This window comes from Antedon mediterranea, chromosome 6 (assembly GCF_964355755.1).
Source record: "Antedon mediterranea chromosome 6, ecAntMedi1.1, whole genome shotgun sequence".
In the NCBI taxonomy this organism is placed as follows: domain Eukaryota; kingdom Metazoa; phylum Echinodermata; class Crinoidea; order Comatulida; family Antedonidae; genus Antedon; species Antedon mediterranea.
Genome location: NC_092675.1, coordinates 28,445,949 through 28,468,388, shown reverse-complemented (window position 1 = coordinate 28,468,388; position 22,440 = coordinate 28,445,949). Strand labels below are relative to the sequence as shown.

The 22,440-nt window shown below is 33.5% G+C and overlaps 2 protein-coding genes across 2 annotated transcripts in view; both read right to left on the bottom strand.

The window, feature by feature from the left end:
* The window catches only part of LOC140051755 (uncharacterized), a 31,417-nt gene extending 10,464 nt beyond the window's left edge, over positions 1-20,953 (bottom strand). Inside the window, exon 1 of the mRNA XM_072097061.1 lies at positions 20,192-20,953. Within this exon, the coding sequence (XP_071953162.1) occupies positions 20,192-20,480 (289 nt within the window). The 5' untranslated portion in view covers positions 20,481-20,953. The remainder of the gene's footprint in view (positions 1-20,191) is intronic.
* Positions 1,669-5,183, bottom strand: LOC140051737 (uncharacterized). The gene is made up of 2 exons (XM_072097032.1): positions 5,036-5,183; positions 1,669-4,826 (listed from the first exon to the last, which is right to left on the bottom strand). The coding sequence occupies exon 2, from the start codon at positions 4,711-4,713 to the stop codon at positions 1,669-1,671; it is 3,045 nt and encodes a 1,014-aa protein (XP_071953133.1). The 5' UTR covers positions 4,714-4,826; positions 5,036-5,183.
* Positions 20,954-22,440: the final 1,487 nt, after the last annotated feature.

Here is a 22,440-nt window from a genome sequence, read left to right as displayed (position 1 = left end):
CAGAAAACATAAAGTACAATCATAATATACATGAATGTTGTACTATAATTTTATTTTGTAATGGAATGCACAAACTCCCAGATGCTGTTTATTATCAAAAATATTATTATTGAATGCGATGAGACTGGTACATCGTCTGACAGTGACAAACAAGACCCGACGTTAACAAACACACGCGTATGTGCCCACAAGTCAAGCTATTAACGTGTAAGTTCATGTAATCAGAAAGTGTAATGGGCAATGATACACGAGTTGTAGAGATGGAACAAGTTATAAAGGGAGACCATGTTGTTGCCCAGTACGACCTCAGCGGTACATCAAACATTTACATTTACAAGTATTTAGTCAATTTGAATCGTATCGTGATCAATAGAATTATTATATAGGTAGCATAGCATTATTTAGTACGATGACCCCAGGCCAAACACATAAAAGTTTCTACAACGCAAATCACAGAGGGCGCTTCTTATCCTAAAAAAGCCCCTAATTGAACAACAGTGCCCTCAATTGTGAACAAAAAAAACTTATGGACAAACCATGGCCCTATAATGGACATATTTCACCAACCCTGCGTTTTTACAAGTACAAACTAAACAAGATTGAGAATAGATTCCAGAGTACTGGTGTGACAAACAAACTTGGGTTGACCTTAAACTGTTTAAAAACGCCAGGGTTAACTATACTCCTCTTCCTCAAACATTATCAAAGAAAATCAGCCAGGCAACATTTTAAAATGTAAACCTTGAGCAAATGGTAAGCGTCAATGAGGTTAAAAAGAGCATTTTATAAATTGAGAAGGAAATTGAATTCAACTATATAACTATACAAGTGCCAGTGTTTATGTACCACTATAACTGTGGTAATTGATTTTATTATAGAAAATGAGAAAAGATAAAAATGGACAAATACCAGATCCAGCTTGTTAGTAACCTTCCTGGGGAGTATAGCTCTCTTTTTAGCATCCATCCTCGATAGTACTTGACCGAGTCATACGCGTTCGCTTCTCTGGGGTTAGTCTTTATTATACTTGACATTGGCTTCCCTTAGGTCCGTCAATGCGAAAGGTCCTTGTGTTGACAAATTCACGTCGGGGGACTTGTACATAGCGATGCATAACAACATTATTATGTAGCCTATACCTACAGGTTACTGTTGTTACCGTAGGCGTCCATCATAAATAAATTACAAATTTTGTAGATACTGATGTTCCTTTATTTATTCTCTGAACTATCTCTTGTATCTCTACAAATTACAGTATCATTAGCAACTTGAATAAACACCGTGAAAACTATAATAAAACAAAGATTAGCATTACAATGTAGGCCTAATCATATCATCATCGTACAGGCAGACAAGCACAGGTCTGACTCATGGGGCCGGGGAACATGATACCCTAAGGCCTAGGGCTAGCTTTCAGCAATGAAGTAAAACTCAACTAATTAAAAATACATGTCATAAGTTATAATTACAATCACATGAATAACCACGTGTAAATACCTTGTAGCCTTATTGGAGCCTATGGTAAAGATACTTTGAACAACGATTATCTCTAAACTTTATGTCATAAAAAATGTCTTATAAAATGTCTTATTCTCTCTTATCACTTTTTATCTATTTGAACTCTAGAGGGCCTCCTATAAGTAGGCTGCAGTTACACTCCCACCCAAATCATCTATGATTTAACCTTAACTCCCACCCTTGCCAGAATAAACACAAGTAATGCAAAACTGGAAGTATATTAACAATATTTACCAAAACTATAAAGAATAAGTTAACAGTTTGTATTTTTGAATTCTTTTTGTTCACTTGTTGAAGCTCGACTTTTATATTTACAATTTGTTCCTTTAATTCTTTTCCTTGATTTTCAATCCAATCTTTATTCCGATTCTGCTCCGTTGATACCTTCTCTTCAGATATATCATTTATTCCTTTGAAGAGCTTTTTCGTTTCCTCCTCTAGCATAATCTCATGCTTTTCAGTTAATTCATCTGTGATTTTCTTTGTAACAGCTTCAATCTCTTCTGCATGAGATTCTGCTAACTGCTGTCGAATGTTCTGGAATTCTTGAACAAATTCGTTCTCTTTGTCCGATTTTTCAGTACAGAATTGAACCTTGAAATGGTCTTCAACTTCTTCTACTTTGGGTTTCATTTTGCGATCAATTTCAGCAACAACTTCAGAACGCTGTTGGTTTAATGCAATGCGATGGATATCTTCTTGATGGGCACTTTCATCTTCAAACCTTTTCCGATATTCATTTTCCAATCTTTCCTTTTCATCAATAAACTGGGTAACTCTTTCATCTAACTCTGAAGTTTTCTTCTTTATTTCTTGGTTAGCTTCATCAAGCTCTCGATGAAGTTGCAAAGTTACATCTTCTTCTTTCTCCATTTTCTCTGTTAGTTCCTTGTTGTGATTATTAAGAAGTGCAACTTGATCTTCGAAGTCTTTTTGGATGTTCTGACAAGCCTCTAAGTCCATCTCTTTCTCATCTAATTGGTCTTGGAGTTCCTTTAAATTCTGTTCTAATGCATCTCTAATTTTGTTGTTAGTTTCAGCATCTTCTTCACATTTCTTTTGCAATTCTTGCATTTCATTCTGGTGTCTTTCCTGCAGCTGTGACTTAATCATAACAATTTGTTGTCCATAAGTCTCATCAAGTTCTGCATGTAGTAAAGCCAATTGTTCACTAATGTTAGATGGATTAGACGCTACAGCCTGTTGAAGTTGTTTGTTCATATAAGCAAGTTCGTCATCTGATTTCCCTTTAACCAGATCTCTTTCTTCTTTAATTTCTGCTAACTCATCATTTTTCTTAGCATACTTTGTGGCTAAATCCTGCAATAGTGTCTCTTTCTTAGTGACGGTCTCTTGTAACTTGATAACCTGCATTTGTGCTTCAGTTATCTCGTGAGCTGAATCTCTCTCCTTTACATGGAGACTTGTTGGATGTCTCCTTTGGCAAATTTTACAAATACTTTTCTGGTTACAGTTCCTTGACACATGGCCATGTTGTAAGCAGCTGAAGCATAGACCATTTTGCTTGATGTATTGCTGTTTTTCGGTTTCAGGTTTTCTGGCAAACGCTCTGCAGTCACTTAGGTGATGGTTATTCATTTTACACATGAAGCATGATGGCATTGCACTGATACTGGTGGCTAGCGTTTGAGATTGGTTTCGATATCTTGAACTTTTTTCTGTGAATTTTGTTTCATTTTCTGGTATTAAGGTAACAGGATCGCAAACAATTTCGGCTTCGGTCGTCAAAAATGTGGAAAAGTCATTGAATGTTGGATAACTACCCTTGATTTGCATAGCGCTCACTGCGTTTCTTCGCCATCTATTCACTAACCAATCTGGTAATTTTTGAAGAATTTTCCGGTTTTCTCTGCTGTCATTAAGAACTTCTAAGCCTTTCATTTCCTTCATTGCTATGTTGCATTGGTTCAGAAAGTCAGAGAGTCGCCTAAGGCCATTGTAATCTCTTGCTTGAATCCTTGGCCAGCTGTCTAATTTGTCTCTAAATGCTTCGGAAACTATAAATGGATTTCCATATCTTTTTTCTAAAACTGCTTTAGCGTTTTCATAAGCATGTTCACCTTGTAGCAGAAAGTATCCACTGACAACTTCCTTTGCTGGGCCTCCTATGTATCTCTTAAGGTAGTGAATTCTGTCTGCCTTAGAAATTCCTTTATTTTCGATTAACCATCTAAAGGATGCGTTCCAATCATAGTACTTAAGAGGATCGCCATCGAATATTGGTGGCTCTGGTGCTGGTATGCGGTTCATACTGAAGGCTGAAGAAAAGGCTTCTGCTAAAGCGTTTAAGTCTGTGGTACTGCTAGATTGATTTTGAGGCATTGTCGGTTGGGCTGTTGTTGCTTGTGTCTGTGTCATTAGAGGTTGAGGTTTGGTTAGGTTGCAAAACCTTAGTGCATGATCATTTGAGGTTTGGTGTGGTGTGGTCATAATTTCTCCATATCCGTTCTGAATTTCCTGTTGAATTGCATCAACTCGTGCATTCTCTACAGCTGCAGCTTGTTTAGCCTCTAAAACTTTGAACTCTGCTTCAGCTTTGGCATGTTCTGTTCTTTGCTGTGCTTCCCGCCTTATTTCTTCAAGCCTTGCTTCTGCTTTTTTAATTTCCATTTCAGCTTCCTTTGCTGTAAGGTCTGCTTTCTGTTTAGCCATTTTTTCAGCAAATTGAGCAGTTTTGTTGGCTGCAGCAGCATTCGCCACAGCTTGAGCTTTAATGCTAACAATAGATCGACATGAACTCCTTGATGCTGCAGATTTTGAGGCTTGACACTCCAGGGCTAATGCATGTGCCCTATCCATAGCGCTTGTTATACTAGCTTGGATGGAGTTGGTAATGGTGAGATATATGTTCTCATTCTCCAGGTGATCTTCGCGATGAATACCATCTCTATCTTGTGCATACAATTTATTCAATACGCACCAAGCATCACTATATTCCTTTAATGCAGCTTTAGCTTTGCATAATGCAGTTTGTATCTCAAATTCGTCACTTGAAACATCTTCTAGTTCACTTGATGCTTCTTGAGCCTTTCTCTGAGTTTGACTCAACAGTTTTACTTCAGTAGCAATGCTAATTGACAGGGCCTTAGCTGTAGGGCGTCTCTCACTCTGTTCTCTTAGATTCATTGAGTTTTCATCAGCTAAGTTTTCACTGTTACCGTAGGCGTCCATCATAAATAAATTACAAATTTTGTAGATACTGATGTTCCTTTATTTATTCTCTGAACTATCTCTTGTATCTCTACAAATTACAGTATCATTAGCAACTTGAATAAACACCGTGAAAACTATAATAAAACAAAGATTAGCATTACAATGTAGGCCTAATCATATCATCATCGTACAGGCAGACAAGCACAGGTCTGACTCATGGGGCCGGGGAACATGATACCCTAAGGCCTAGGGCTAGCTTTCAGCAATGAAGTAAAACTCAACTAATTAAAAATACATGTCATAAGTTATAATTACAATCACATGAATAACCACGTGTAAATACCTTGTAGCCTTATTGGAGCCTATGGTAAAGATACTTTGAACAACGATTATCTCTAAACTTTATGTCATAAAAAATGTCTTATAAAATGTCTTATTCTCTCTTATCACTTTTTATCTATTTGAACTCTAGAGGGCCTCCTATAAGTAGGCTGCAGTTACAACTGTCTCTGAATATTCAAATGATCAAATAACTTTAATTTGATATTAGACCATGGACCTAGTAATACTAGTATAGTCTGGGTTCCAGACGGAGTTTTGACTTAATATTAGTAAAAGGATGAATATTTCGGCACATATGGCGTTTCATACGTATACTACTTAAGCTTGTATTTCAAACAAACATCGAACAGCCTCGAAATAACTACTTATTGGGGCAAGTCTATAGTAATACATGTATAATTATTTTGTTAATAAATAGTGTAGCTTCCGACTGCATAATAATAATAATAGTTTTAGTCCACAGAAAAGTAATACCGTAATGTTTATAAGATTGCTCTGGTCAACTATTGGTCACTAAACACAGAAAATGGCTTTTGAGTTTATAATGTTGAGGAAAATAATGTGATTTCAACAACAAGCGCCAATACATGATTATCCACGCTTAAATGACTGGCGGCCAGGTGTGGCATGTTCATTTGCATTTCAGTGAACTGTCAAAAAATCACAATCAAAATATCATGTTACATTTCTGTGTGATTTTTTTGAATTAATACAATGATCTTAATTTGTGTTGTTGTGTCAGATGAACTAATTACTTTAATTAATGATCAGGAAGGCCTATTAGTGAAAATAACTAAATCAAGTGGTAACGGCACATCTGTTCTTCATAATGATTGACAGTTCCATGTCGAAAATAACAATAGTTGTCCAAATATCATAGGACAATTCCGCAATACAGCATCTCGTGTGTATCACATATAATGCCTGTATCATGGCAGGTTGGGTTGGGGTTATATGGTCTAAAATAATACGTTACCAATTTAGAATTAAGAACACAATTGTTAGTCTACAGCTCACTATGTCGGTCGGTCGGTCGGTTGGTTGGTTGGTCGGTCGGTTGGTTGGTCGGTCGGTTAAACACTAACTCAAATTTGAGCACGCGACTGCAGCCATGTATATGGCCTTGTTTTATGACAAAAGCAAAAAAAGATGAAATGAATGACAACAATGTTAATGTCAAAGTGAACTGTGTATGGGTGTTCTTTTTTACGTTGGCTTATTACATCGTCATCAATCAACACACTACTTGTCAATTAGTGCAGCGTATACAAGATGGAAGCATTAGTTTAGCTGTATTAGCCTAAATAATTAAAATGAATGGCCAACAGACAGCATTTCATTGAGATATATTATACGGTAAGTGATTTATTTCATCAGAAAAGAATAATAACCTGACATTTATAATAACCGAAAGGAAGAATGATAAATTTCCTTGCAGATCTTTTAAAAAATAAAAGATTAGTGAAAATTTTACTAGGCCTATGTGGTTGAGCTCTGAAGTACATAGTAGATTTATTTTGGCTGGGTTGATATCATTGCATGCATTTTTACGAGAAAATATGCCAAGTTGTAAAATGATCGGATATGAGCGCTCACTGGCTAAACCTAGGAGCCCCGGAGTTAATGGGGAGAGGGCCTGCGAAGTGACCAGAGAAAAAAAACAGGCATTAAAATATGTCAAAAAAGGCTACATACGCCCGGCATCCAGAGTGTCACTAAAGCGTGGTTCCCACTAGCGACGCAACGCAAGGACGTAACCCAACGCAAGTGAATTGACCAATCAGAAGCGATGGCTTATTCGCTTGTGATTACTAACTGTCTATAACTTTGCTTGTCATTGGTTAAAACGCTTGCGTTGCGTTTACGTCCTTGCGTTACGTTCTAGTGGGAACCAAGCTTAAAGCTTGGTTCCCACTAGCGACGCCATCTACGCAACGTAAGCAAATGCCCTTCTAATAATTGTGTTTTCCCCCTCCTGCGTAAAATAAAACCTAAAAACTATTTCGTCGTCGGTTCCCACTTGTGATTACGCAATACAACACTTTGCGCCGATACGTCGCTGCATTGCGTTCTAGTGGGAACCACGCTTAAAGGGCCTTTCACACCTGTTCCGGCACGGTTCCGGTCCGGCGAATCGAACGCCAATGTTTCGTTTTCACGACGCTCCACGCGGCCAAGCACCAATCGATATGCGCGTAGCCGCGTAAAAACGAAACATTGACGTTCGATTGGATTTGCCGTCGCCGGACCGGAACCGTGCCGGAGCAGGTGTGAAAGGCCCTTTAAGCTTGGTTCCCACTAGAACGTAACGCAAGGACGTAAACGCAACGTAAGCGTGTTGACCAATGACAAGCGAAGTTATAGACAGTTAGCAATCACAATCGAATAAGCCATCGCTTGTGATTGGTCAATTCACTTGCGTTGCATTACGTCCTTGCGTTGCGTCGCTAGTGGGAACCACGCATCTGGGTTCCAGAGGAATCAAGCCTCTGCGTTGCTCCACTGATCCAAATACTGCGTTTTAGACTGGTCACTCCTACGTGTATTTCTTTTATAACCTACTGTAGTTCAATTGCACTATTGCTTGTTTGTGTATTAGTATTTTCCCCTGCTGTTGTAAGATCTTTAGAGATAGGCCTAATATCATTTTTGTGTTACTTTCGATTACTAAGAAACGTCCAGTTCAATTAATTTCTACACATTTTAAAAAGGGAAGGAACAATACATTTCAATTATAGAATGTAGGTCTACGGAACATTATAGGTTATATGTGTTTAAGACAAAATTAGCAGTAATTTCACTTCAATGTATCAATATTTAAGATCTAAAGCTAATCATAATCAAACATAGATAGGTCATTAATTAAAAATATAGTCAAATGTTCATACGGTAAGTTAGTAAGGTAAGTTTATCCGTCGTATCAATATTTTAACTTTTTATTTCACATTGCCTCTATAATGTTAAATCAACAGCAGATTGTAGACTGTAAATATAGGGGAAATGAGTCTTTATACAGGCGTAGGCCTAATGTACTCACATTCAACTTCAATCGGAGATGTGGATCATATCACATGTAAACACATTCCATATGTGCCTTTTAAAAAGTGATTCAAATATTGAAACAAGTAAAAACTTTACAAAAACATGACAGATTGAATAATTGATTAAAACCTTGAACAATTATTCTTATATCAAATTCTAACAGACAAATGTAGGTGAATTAAATAAAATGTTGTAAAGCGGTTGAAAGTGTGGCTCCATCAACATTCAAGGCACCACCCCGTCTGAAAATGTGGGGTCTCAATCCTGGACGTGGTTTACATACAACTTGAGGTCAACGGTTTGCCGATTACTTCGTAAACTTATCACGACATTTACTACTGATTTGTCTTTAAAAGTCATCAACCCCACGATAATGTTTCCTTTAATAAAATAGAAGGATGTTATATATATTTACAAGCCCAATGACTAGTAGTATCTTAATTTATTGTATTGAATTCATGTCCGAAATAAATTAATACACGCGCAATGTATGAGTCCAAATTATAAAAAAATTAGAAAACTCAGTCGTGGTTTTCAACCCCAATGTAACAATAATTAGCAATATTTATCAAAAATTATAAATATATTTTTCTGGTATTCTGTTTAACATAAAAAGTTCGGGAAAAAAAATTAAATTGTTCAAAAGTACAATTGATGACGTCACAGTCACATAGCTCGTCTCCAAGTAAGTTTAAATTCGGGATACTTCGATTACATTGTCCCGGAACGAGCAGTGTGCTCAGGAGATTAGGTTGATATAGGTTGATTTTTTGGCACAACATACAATTCCAACACAACTTTGGTGGATAAGACTACCGTCCGATACCAGCTATCCACTAACAGGCCCATTGAAACAAATCTATAGATATATAAACACAGAACAACAAAACAAAGGTTGCTGCGAAGTAGTAACAAGTTAAATGGTTCTGATCTTTTGGCAAAACTACCACGAAAACGCTACAGAAATAGAATATAGACTAGGAATCCTGTATCTATGCAGAGTAATATGCAGAATAATGACAATCCAATATGTATGCCTATTAAACAAATATTATATATATATATATACACTTTGGAACAAAAAAATGAAAATCGAATTTAAAATTATGTAGGCCTGTTGAATGAATCATCTTAAGCCCGTGTCACTTCAAACAAACGCAGGAAACAAGAAAACGTAACAGTCCTCTTCAGCAACAGGTGCAAATTTAAACAAATTAATGTGTATTTTAAATTATCCAGGTACTTGGAGATCATGTTCGAATAATTACTTAATTACATTAATCTGACTTTTCTTAAGTAAAAAAATTTAATTTTACCGCAAAACAGGTGGAATCACAAAACGAAGAAATTAGATAGTTTAGAATGGGAAAACAAAGTGGATGGTTATTTTTGATCGCCTGTTACTTTCTTATCACACCCATCCACGTTATAGACGATACGATATCACTTATTGCAGTTATAATATCTTCATTTAAAATACAATAATTGAAGACAGTGACAATTAAAAACAGTGAAATCAGGAAATAGTCGCACACATCCATGAGGAATTCAGAAAAATTATCAATTATTTTTAATAATATGTTTACCAATAATTAAAAGATACTGAATTCTTTAAAATACGAAAGAGATTGAAAAGAAAAAAAAGCAGCAAACATAATTAATAATGCAATAATAACAATACATTTTTTATATAAAAAAATAAAATAATTAATGTAATGAATTATTCACGATTTCTGCCTTAACCTCATAGGAAAAAATAATGCTTACGGCCCGGTAGGGTTTGTCATGATTGGGTTAAACAAGATTGAATTTTACACAGAATATTTTTTTATTTTAAAATTCATCGTATTTTAGTTCCAAGCGATATGATGACATAAAATAACATTAACAAACTAAAATTTATGGAAGAGGTGATGATTATTAAATTGTTAGATTTCTCAAAGTCAAATAATTATGTTCATGCATGTGGAATATTGTGTAGCGCATGCGCATAATAAACACTTTTTTAATAAACGTTTTTTGTCGAGTTAAAGTTCCAAATTAAATAGTTGATAATTGATGAAATAAAGCCATCGGATGTATTTATCAAGGCTTGCATTTTAACGTAATCACAGATTACCATACATTATTTTAAAATCATTAGCCAACTACAAAACTAAAGAGTATTTGGATCAATCGAACGATGATCCTAAAGTCAGAATCCCCAGGCGTTCGTTGACAAACTTTCAGGCCATTAGATACTAATAGCCGTAATAGATATACAAACAGAAATTGATTCCCTAGTAATGTTATCAAAGTACACTACGAGAAGAGTCACATATAGTTGATACATACGTCGTGCTTCAACACTCATTTGAACTCGCATCAAAAATTCGTGTACGGAACCAGGATTTTGACAAATTGTAAAAATGGCCTGAACTTAAAGGTTTCTTCATGAATTAACATAATTTTCTATCTATTTGATTGTTCTGTCTTATTTAGAGGCAGGGGAGGAGGGGCATTTAATGTTTAACCAACAAGAAAGTATTTTCTATCTTGACAGAACTGGTGTTATACTTACACAGACTGATAACTAAAAGCGAAACTGAAAGAAGTACGCTGAACCAATTTGATTGAAAGCAGAATATTGGTATTTAATGAAACTATATTAATTTTGTGATACTTAGACTTGTTTTGCTATCCATTACCTGACGGTTTCTTGCTAACAAGTTCTATAAATAATTTAAGACTCTCATTTTTTTACCTTCATTATAACTTTGGCGAATTATATTTAATTCTAGTTAAATTTAACCCGATAAAGGTAAATGTCAACATAAAGAAGGTTTGATGCTTTTTACTTGCTTTATTCAATATCTAAATTGGCTTGGGGAAAAGCTATTTTGATCAAATTTACTTAACAATGCGTAAGAAAATATCATGTTATTCAAAAGTGTTTCGGTTTGAAGAAACAGCATTAGGTAAAAATGTATTAGTCTTTTAGGACATTATTAATACGTTAAGGGAAAATCATAAATCTGTAAATGCCATATTAGAAAATATTTTCTCAACGCGTAAAAAAAAAAAACTTTATTAATAGTAAAACTCTTTTGTTTATGGACAAAGTGAATTTAGGTAACAATTTGTAGTATCTCTCTATAGTGTTGCCTCCTCTGGGATAGTGAAGTAAGTTACGCGATAAAACACTCGTTTCCTCGGCCATCATCATGATTCATACCTTTAGAAAGAATTACACACTTTTGGAAACCTGCCGATAATCTCAGTATGCCCTTTACTTGTAATAGTTGTAATGATGATATGATGTCCGCTATAAAAGACAGGAATTTCAATTATGAGAGTCGCTGAGTGGTCTTACGCAGCTCCAAAGCCGCGAGCGTGCTTTTGAACTTTTTTAACAAGATGACTTTTTCGTAACTTGTTACATTGTGATTGTCAAAATATATTAATCATACTCCATAGATTCATTTTTTATCGGTGATTCTTTTAATGAAAGCTGACACTAAGCAACAGGGTAACTAGCCTGTAACATCTGTTAGAGACGCTTTATTAAATTGTAAAGTTGACCCAGAGGTTATGGAGCAGATCTGCCGAAATTTCATTGCCAAGCTCTAGAGATCATTTCCTCTAAAGCAGTAGAGTCCACCTGGCGGTAGTAATGCATCTCTGCAGGTTTGGAGGCTCTCTGATTATTTGAAGAGGTTGATGTTGATTATCACTGCATGATCAAATATTACAAATCAAACTAACGCTGTTTGCCACCAAGATTTTAGTAACTGTTGCTAAATGTATTTAGGCCTATGTTATGATTTTCGATTAAATAATCTCAAAACATCCTGGTAACCCCTGCAACCTAACATCCAACAATTTGTACAGTATCTATTTTGCTTAACACATTTGTGATAGTATAAACAGAAATGGCCTATATCAACATTTATAATAATATAATAATAATTCTTTTATGATGTAAGCCTACAGTGCAGAAAATAGTATTTCTCAATTATCTGCTATATTTTGATATTATATAATTACTGTATGCTTTAAGCAGAAGAATAACTAGTTGTTTGTGCATTTTATTTGACAAAAACCTGCTATTTCTCATATTCCAACTATACAGACTATTCTAAACGTATTATATATACAATAATATAATATTATATATAAACATATTTCAACTTTAAAATGATATAACTACGTAATAACTAAATAATTATAATGTTTTATATTTATGTCAACTCATTTTAGTTTACGTATGTAGGATACATTCCCTTTCTTTTTTAAATATTATTGCGGATTCATGATATTAAACATTTCAGATATATTTAGATGTCTGCATTAGTTTAAACGTTATGTACTTTCTTTCTAAGTCACTCTCTTAAAATTATCAATTCTTTGTCATTAAATTGAGGCTCATGTTTACATCAAACTGTTGTATATTATTTATATTTTAAAATGCCAATTATGTTTTTAATATTTAGCTGCTTGGTTAAGAATATTCATTGACCTTGGTATTTATTAATTAAAAATTGACGCAAATAAAATGTTGAAGTCCACAGACCATGAAATACAATTATCAAACGTTTGTTTCTTAAGAAAACAACAAAATACGATTTTACTGAAGGCCAGTGATAATAAAATTATATAGGCCTACTCTCTTAAAATGAATTAACACTGTAGGTTATTATACAAAAAAATCACTATTTTCAGGAAACAAATAAATTAAATATGAATTTGCGGTCTAGATATGCTAGTTTCGTATTAAAAAAAAAATTTTTTTTCAACATTTTATGTTTTTTTTTTTAATAGACCCCATCGCATTTTGTGTGTGCAATTCAACAACTAAATAAAAAGGTCTTGTAAATTTACCATTGCTTTTTAATTTCTTTGTTTATTTATAGAAAGGATAACGCTAATATACACAAAACCCTTAAAACATTTACATCAATTACAAAATAGAAGCAAGTAGTCAATAAAAATGATATATGTTATACTGAAAGGGTGAAACTGGAAATAAAACTCTTAACTAATTGAATTTTCAACAAAAATAGCTAACATAACGTCTTGTCGAAACGTGTACAGTTTCATGAAATATATTTCTTTAATGGAATTAGACTAGTTAGGAATATATTGTAGTTATATCACTGACTGAGTCTGGAGGCTACGGTGTCGTTTGAAATTCGTTTGTCTTCAGGTCTTATTGAGTTCAATCTATGGTAAGATATTAAGATATTTCTAACTAAGATTGATAACCCGCTGATATAGGGCACTGATCATATCCAGTTCATAGGCATCCCGCTGTTAATCAATCCTAATCAATATTTTTATGAATATGTAACAAAGAAATACACCGCATATTTATCTATGATATCTGTATTTATGAAACCGAAGTTACAGAGTTAAGTAATTGAAGAAATAGGTTTATTAAGGATCACAATCACATGCATGGTTGCTTGACATTACGAAGATCTCTCTTGATACTTTTTTTTTCATATAAGCATTAGGCCCTATTATCATTACTATACTCATAACCATTCATTTATTGTCCAAATAAATATACTAGTATAAAAATGAAATAACATAATAATGTAAAAAAACAATGAAAAGAGCATGACATGCAGAAAAGAAAATAAATATTTAAAAAAAAACGTTTATAAAACAATATTTAGCAAAATGTTAGGTAATAAAAAACAGAATACACTATGCACAATAAAATTTAAAAATCAATTTTGAAAATGTAGTAGAAATAAGTAAATTTAGAAATAATTTTTCAAAAAAAGACACAACATTAAAAAAAAAAAATAAAAAAATTATAATGTATACTGTATAAGTCCGAAATAGTCTTAGTTTTCTGTAAACTAAATGACAAGATAGTAATATATTGTTTTTCAAGAATTAAGAACAGAAAGAGCAGCAGGAAGCATAATAATAATCTTGTTTACGGCGGTACTTTCGAGTCTATAATAATTTAATCATTGCTATCAATGCTAACATGCGTAGTAAAGTTCAGAAGAACACTTTAAGCGTGAAATGAAGACAGACAACAAACAAAAAACAAGTAGGCCTAATCGTTTTAATCACAAGTTAAAAAAAAGTTACTGTTGATATGTTTTACTTTTTCCTGATATTATAATTCATGTTCGGGGTACACATGAATGCACTAAATGTAGGCCTACTGAATTTGATGGCGTTCGATTATAGACTACAGGTCTAGGACTAATGTATCTGTTCCAGGGTGCCGACATTTTTCCGACATAATTGTGTTTGAAGTGAATAATTACATTTGTTATTAAGGTTGTATGCTCGATATACCCTTAGGTTCATTTGCATTAATATTCATACACACGATATACCGCCTGCATTAAGACATTATGTAAAATTATCATAATAACTGAATTATATTATATTATTTAAATGTTGGTATAGAATGCAGAAATGCCCATCATAGCTTTACGATACAAAATACATTAAGTGTATCTGTATACGAATGAATTTGACGCGTCACAAACTTGATTTCCACTCGGACGCAAAATAAAGCGCGCGCTGCAAGTAATTTACCCGCGTGTACCTTTCAAGCTGTCGTTTGTGATTGGTCAACTCCTATATTCAAGCTTAATTCTTGGTTCTCACTCGCAAGGACATAAGCGCAACGCAAGTGATTTGAAGGATCATCCGAAATGTCGCTTATGATTGGTTAACTCGCTTGCGTTTGGTCTATGAGAACCAATGTTAAAAGGGCGTACACACATGTTCCCTACCACCGGCCACAATACACTCAATACAATATAGAACATTTGGTATCATTACATCAGCATATACATAGATCTTATGATTATGTAATTCAATAATCAATTTTGTATGGTTTATAAGATTAAGGGTAAATTCTCCTTAACATGGACCTAATAAATTCCATGGTTTAGGACTTTAATTTGAAAGCTTAATCTTATTATTGTTTATTTAAATTATTATTAATAGGTCTAAGGGTCACTAACCTTATAGACAACAACTTTTATTATAGTTGGCTACTGCAGTTCATATTCTGACACGTAACTTCCTGTACAAGTTTTTAAGAATATTCTCTCAAAAGTTACTTAAAACTGTTATGATTTCTCACGCAATGACACTTTTGCCAGTTTAACACATCACGTTTAGTTGTAATATATTTGTAGTAATTTTCTTCTGTTACATGTATTTATTTCATCCATTCATTAATCCATTCTTTAACACCCTTCAGGCCTCTCTCGTGACAATTTAATCTTTCTATAGACTTTTCTACACAATTTAACTAGAGTAACCCGCATTGGCTTGAATCTCGGTTGGTGTTCCATTCTGTGTAAATACTGCACCCTCGGTATTTGCTCAATATCTAGCCGCAGGCAAATGCATCGCTGGGAATATAATGAACTTGAATATGTTATGTAGCCTATTAACACGCATTGTTACAAGTATATAACGACCTACAGAAGTATATATGATGAACTACACGGAAAGATAAAACCACTCGCTGATGGCGATATACAAAAATGTGAATTTACACTAATGTTAGTTTTACTAATGACCTTTTTCAAATAGGTTCACTGGGCTAGCGCCACGTGAAATGTTGACTTGCTGAGCACAGGCTGACAGGTCCAAGATTCAAAGATAAACACCTTAAAAAGAAACATTTGAATGTTGCTATTTTCAGAGTACTCATATTATTATAATTGTAAATCTCATTAAATAGCGTTGCTGTATCAGGTGGTTAAAACATAAGAAAATATCAAATTTCTAAAATAAAAAAGATTGTCTCCTAAAATCGGTCAAAAACAGTAGAAATCAAATCAGATACTCAGTGGGAAGCTGAGAACTGTTATTGGATAATCGTATTATTTTAATATTATAAACGAATTAAAATCTGTAAATAGATCAAGATTTAGGAATTCAGCATTGCTTGTTGAATGATTCCATTTTTAAGATTTGTTTCAAAAAATCTTAAACAATATTTTCTAAATTATCTGGAATTTGGAAATTGTAAAGTAAGTCTGAAAGAATGTTTGACGTCGCTGTATAAATATAACTTAATGGAAACTTTCTCTATAAGAAAGAACATCTTCGATTTCATCCATGTAAAATGGCTAGTAGGCCTACTCCTTAACATTCCAACTAATTTGAAATCTCAAAGAGGGATTTGGTTTGTCTTGTTTCTTATCTTATGATTAATTCTTAAAGATGTATTGTCCCTTGAAACACAAAAAAATGAAGGTCAAAATATTCTAAATTTAAAGTGGCCATATCAAAGTAATATTAAAGTTATTCACTTTAAGTCGAAAATTCGAGCTAAAAACAACAAGTTTACGTAATTAACAGGTAAATTAGTTTGATTACATTTCATCTAGAAAATCATCGCAAGCAAAAGTAAACAAAGATTTCAAACCATGAGTACGCATTATGCATACGTTAATTAGGATTGATTACAACTTGTCACGGTTGAGAAGGTATTTTCACACGGATCATAAGGAAGTTTTATTATTATGGATACAGAGTAGCCTAACAAGCGCGTTTCATTATGGCATATGTTTTTATCGAAAACTTTGACTGGAAGTCAAAGTTATTTTTTTAACAAAAACAACGTCTGTATTTCAGTTAAATGATTTTTTTTTTCGAAAATTTTTTGGTGATAGTTAATAATTATTATGATACTTCAAAATGAGCCACCTTTTTTCAAAATCTTTTATTTTTTATTTTTTTGGAATTAGTCAAAGGGACAATACATCTTTAAGACCATGTTTATAGGCCTCTTTGGAACTGGTTGAGCTTCCGACTCGAGTATCTTTAAAATTGTTAGAGTTCTTTAGCAATAGGCCTACTTTAAAAGTGCATAAAGGAATTGGAAGGGTATTTATCAATACGCCTTATCATCGTCGTTAAACATGCCTGCTTATTCATCTAAAATCGTATCTATAAAATTACTTGACATTTGAGTATATTTCTTCCTTTAAAATTGGTGTGATTTTGCATATTTCGAGGTTTAAATTAATAGTATGTCATTGTGGTCTAGTTCATAGATGGCCCGAGGGTTGGTAGTTGGTGATTTGACAAAAAGACGATAGAGCATCGTTAGCTACTTTCGAACGAATAAAGTTTAATATAAATAACAAGCAATCCGATGTTTAATATCATGAATAGAAACAAAAACCATAAATCTTAATTATTGTGAATTTTGAAGATAAAATGTCAATAACTCATATTGTATTTTGACACAGTTATATTCTTTGTTTTAAACAATCAATTAATGAAAAATAATGTAGGCTAGTAAGAAATCAAGAAGCTGTCTCTAGGCCTTAGTTTTGACCAATTAAAGATGATGATTATGGTACAGAAGTTTCCTTAATGGAAATAATTAGGTCTATTACAGTAATATTCCATATATAGCCCACAATTTAGGTTAAAAATAATATACGTTTTGGCTTTAATTTCTAAATAATTATTTGTAAATAAACAATCTGTAATTGAGCTCCATAATCCTGTATTACTACTGAGTACTTCCAAGTTGTTGCTAAAAGTGCTTTTTAATAGATTTAACAATTAAAATCCCCAAATGACGAAAACATGGAAACAAAGTATTGACCTAAGTGACCACTGTCAATAAGTTAATCATTGAAATCCATTGATAATAATAATAATAAACCGTTATAACGGATTAATATTAATACCTTAACAAGTAAATTATGAGTAAATTAATTGCATTATGAGGTATGATTAAATCGATGCAAATTGTATCGATAAGTGATATAATCCTGACCGATTTGACAATATTTGTCCAATAGGCTTTTATTACATGTTGTCTGTATCATGGAAGGTTGAGTTAAGGATGTGGATATGCTCAAAGGCTTCACATGTGAAACACATAAGATGATGGAATTTGCATGTGATACTGGATACATTAGATACAGCATCGACAGCAACTAACTATCGAAACGTTATGTTTACATGTCAACCTATTATTAGGAACACATACTACAAAATATTAAAAAATAATTAAAATATAATAATTCTTGCGAACTTTATTTAAACTTTTATGTCCTCAACCCCAAGATAAAATGTGTGTCTACTCCAGTTATACAGTAGTTTAATAAGGATAAAGACAATTAGAAATGGTTTGAGTTGTTAGCCTAGGGCTTAGTGGGGCGGTAAGAGGCGCGGCTAAATCTGTCTGTCGGTCGTGTGACAAATAATGTCTTAATCAAGCCTATAATTAGATCTAAATCAAGTACCAGATATCGTTAGTTATCACACATTTTCACTGCACGAACTCCACTTAACACAAACAAACATTTCACGTGAAGCCTGATAGACCATATTTTTACTCATTTTTTACTTTTCAGACTGATGGGAACTAATCGTTTCATGATTCAACCATTTTAAATATTATTAATCAATTGAAAATCGATAAATTTAGATCCGATAATGACTAAAAATTACTTTCGTGTTGTTTTGGTTCGTTTACATGTGGCCATACGAGTCAGCACATTTCCACGTAGCTTGGATGACCCATCGTATGATATTGGTCAAATATTTCTTATACATTATGTAAATTAGGTTCAAGTTTCATCATATCCATGGAAAGTGGTTTCACATTTTTTTCAAAAAACAAACTTTATACAAAGAAGCAAAATTATTATTGTAAAATTCATATTTTGCCAGAACTTCAAACCAGAAATAGTTTTGAAAAAATGATGATAGGCCTACATTTACGTGTGACACGTTATACTTTGGCTTCTATGTAAAACAAACGATTTCCAATGGTCTAAAATGTTGAGTAATTGCTCCTTAACACCAGCTCAAAATCCTGTAGCACCAAAATGCCGTGATCGCAAATTGGTATATTTTATTTTTATTTATTTTTATTTAGGAAACAAACAAAATGTATGTAAACGCACTTTAATGTAGGCACGATTTTGATAATATTAAAGGCGTAATCGAATATAATCATTTTGTGTTTCATTTAATCATGGAACCGTATGCAACATTGATGGTACGTGAATATTTCGATTCATGGGACGAGGTCAATTTGATATATTAATCTATGCCCTTTTATGAAGTATTATCTAGAAGCAATTGATTTTAAAATCTATAATGAATTTAAATGTTGTTCGGAGTAACCGATTAAAAACTATATAGTTCGTTTCCACCTGGATCAGGTGTAATCCGACATAAATCGTGATGTTTGGCACTCAAGTGTATCGCTACGGGAGCACTTTATTCCGGGATTTACCGAATATACCGAGCAAAGGAAAAGTAACCCTCTTGGGAAACAAATATCCATTTATTTCAAAGTTCCTACATTTCAAATACATTATACGTGACCACTTAAATCTTTCAATTTATCATGTCACTCCCCTTTTAACCATGCCCTGTACTGTTGTCAAACAATCTTTACACCAATGACAGTCCATAGATACCGGAAATAATTAAATGCAGTTTAAATAATTTGAAAACATCTGTATTTAAATAGTTTCAGTTCTTTGCATCTATAATGCAATTACATATTTATTATCAGTTCAGTCTCTGGCATAGGCGTGGTCATCATAGCTAGCAATGGTTACCCAATAACGAAATACTACCCCTTATAACCTGACAATAGTAGGTCTAATTAAAAAGTTGGTGCTCATTTAATTTTCATGTATTGTCCCTTTAAAGCTTTATTGTATGCATTATGTATTTTTATACTCTGTTACCTTTTTTCTTTTTCTAATACAACTCTCTCATAAGCCTCACCCCTCTCCTTTAATGAAAATTGTTCTTCATTTTAGGCCAGGTATAGGGCCTAAATACTACTACTATATACTATACATGTTTTTAATTGCGCTCACACCACATTTACATCATTACTACAAAAAGTTGTCACATATTTTTCACACCTTCTTGTGTCAAGTTCGCGACCTTAAAGGCCCGTTACTTTTCTCCTTAATTAACGCTTTGTCCGAAACACATAATATGAATAAACGATCTTAGAAACACTTTTAAAATTAATAATAACGTTATTTTATCATTAAAATTATATCTCAGCCTATTGATTTTACAATTTGATTAGATATGTATAATTTATTAATATTAATTATTAATAGTTAGTAACTGTACTTACTTTTTTCGGCTGCAAAACTGTATACGGTACTGCCTTTTTCTAGCGCCGTATCGTTTTTTACGAGAGGTTCCAATATCCGTAGAATGTAGCGATGTGGTTTGTTAGATTTGTCTTTCCTTGATCGGCCAACAGGGTCTGCTGGGATTTTCGCCTGAAGGCTTGCAAACAGGCCGTCCGACTTGGAGCTTACCGCTGATTTTCCTGAGAGAATTTCCTGCAATGCCGTAAACTCTGCAGCGGCTATCATGGTTGTGAATAAAAACACCACACACGCTTTCACAATCACCATGTTTGCAATTACGATAATTTGTATTTTTTATGTCACACACAATAGATGAATGTATAAAGTATCCTGATAAGCTTTATTTTTCGTAGCTATCTAGAAAATCGTTTTGAAAAGTATTATAATAAAACTTTAATCCAATGTAAACATCTGTAACGCGTTCAAACTCAAAAATAATACTGAAGGATCCAAGTGGATACTATCCACACTATTTCCAAAGTTGCTTTAAGGATGTCAGATAAACGACCGCCTTACCTCGTCAGTCCACACTGCTCGTCGTTTCCGTAGCAAGCTTGAACTTAAAATAACGCATTTGTTAAAACACAGGTGACTCGACTCGCGAGGATATATAGCAATAGTGTATAGCTAAAATAATAATTGCATTTTCAACAAGCAATGGGTAGGCCTACGAGAAATATTCAACGTCATAACTAGAAGTCCCATGCGACCAATCAGAGACGAGTATGGAAACCACACCAGCTGGGTAAAAGCTAAAATGGAATCGACTGATAGAAAAGTAATTGTTTAATCGCACTCTATATCATTCTCCAATTCTACAGGCTTACAAACGTTTCAAAATATAATAATTAAATTTAACAATTTTTGAATGCTTTAATGATGTAAGCTACAACCTCCCTGAGGAACGTATACACTTATGAAGCAAAAGTTTTGCTTTAGTTTTTATGTGTGAAAAGTCGTGCGAAACACAGTGGTTGTTTGGAACAGTGGCTAATACAGTAATGAGCGACGTGTGGCACAATGTTATATTTATAAGAACTCAATTATGAGTCGTATATCATGCATATTGAAATAAATAAATCTGCACTTGATTTATTACTGGGGTTCGACTGTGCTTCATTAGCAATTGAACTATTCGGAAGTAAGTTGTTGTAAAAGATTAAAGTCAAATTATCAAGCTATTAGAATAATCGTAACCTAGAACAGGATGTGTTTTGTATTGACAATGAATACACGTTTATTACGTGATCGCGTGCAGCGCGCAAGTGTGGCGAATCGACGCAAACTTCGAGTCGAGAGCGCGCGACGGTTGGTTAAGAATGGAGTAATAATACGGTTGATTTATACAAACTCGTAGAAACTATATTTCCTCTTGTATTTTGGAATTTAGTTTACAGTATTTATTTATGGATTTAACCAGGGAAGAATGAAAATACGCTTATCTGATTTGACCATGTATATCTTCTTTAGTAGGCCTAGAAAGATTTATCAAATTATAAGTTGTGAAATGTAAATTTCGTTCACGTGGCCAAAATAAAAACAATAAAATACGTTCAAAAAGATATTAATACATTTTGTAATCATTTGTTATTAAAATACCATACATTTTTAAAAGTAACCGTGATGTCCTGATCCTAAAGGCAATGTTTAAACATAAATTCCACACGTGTACCGCATCTTTCAGAAGTATGTCATACCACCTACATTTAAACACTTATCATCCCAATACGTGGTCAACGTAATTAAAGAAAAAATGTTTATATGTTTGAGATACTTAGGTACTACAAAAAAGAAAGGTATCTGCCGCTGTGTAGAAAGAATATAATTCAAACTTGAAATAATTTTGAGTCAGATCCTAAACACAAGACAACGGAAACATTCATTATCTTGCTAAACTTATCATTGATGAGAAACGAAATATACGTTTGATGGAGGTATGTAGATTAGTAGTGTTCAAAAAAGTTTTAGGAAGTACATCAGAAATCCTTCCTGTGATATACTCCCCCGGGGGGACATGTCTACGCTCAGTTGATGGCAATGTTACATGTAACATGATTTCTGGCATGGACAAGATGTGTGTTTCTCACGTTCTCTATCGCCAGTTCAACACTAATGCAAGTTATAGTCTTAGTAACTGTTGGCAGCTAGCCTATCGTGATTTATATTGTTAATAATGTCATTTAGGCCTATAATAATAATAACACGGGCCTACTTATTTTTTATTCCT

What these genes read in the sequence shown, in the direction of transcription:
- LOC140051737 (XM_072097032.1), bottom strand. Translation starts at nt 4,713, where the DNA reads ATGATGGACGCCTACGGTAACAGTGAAAACTTAGCTGATGAAAACTCA.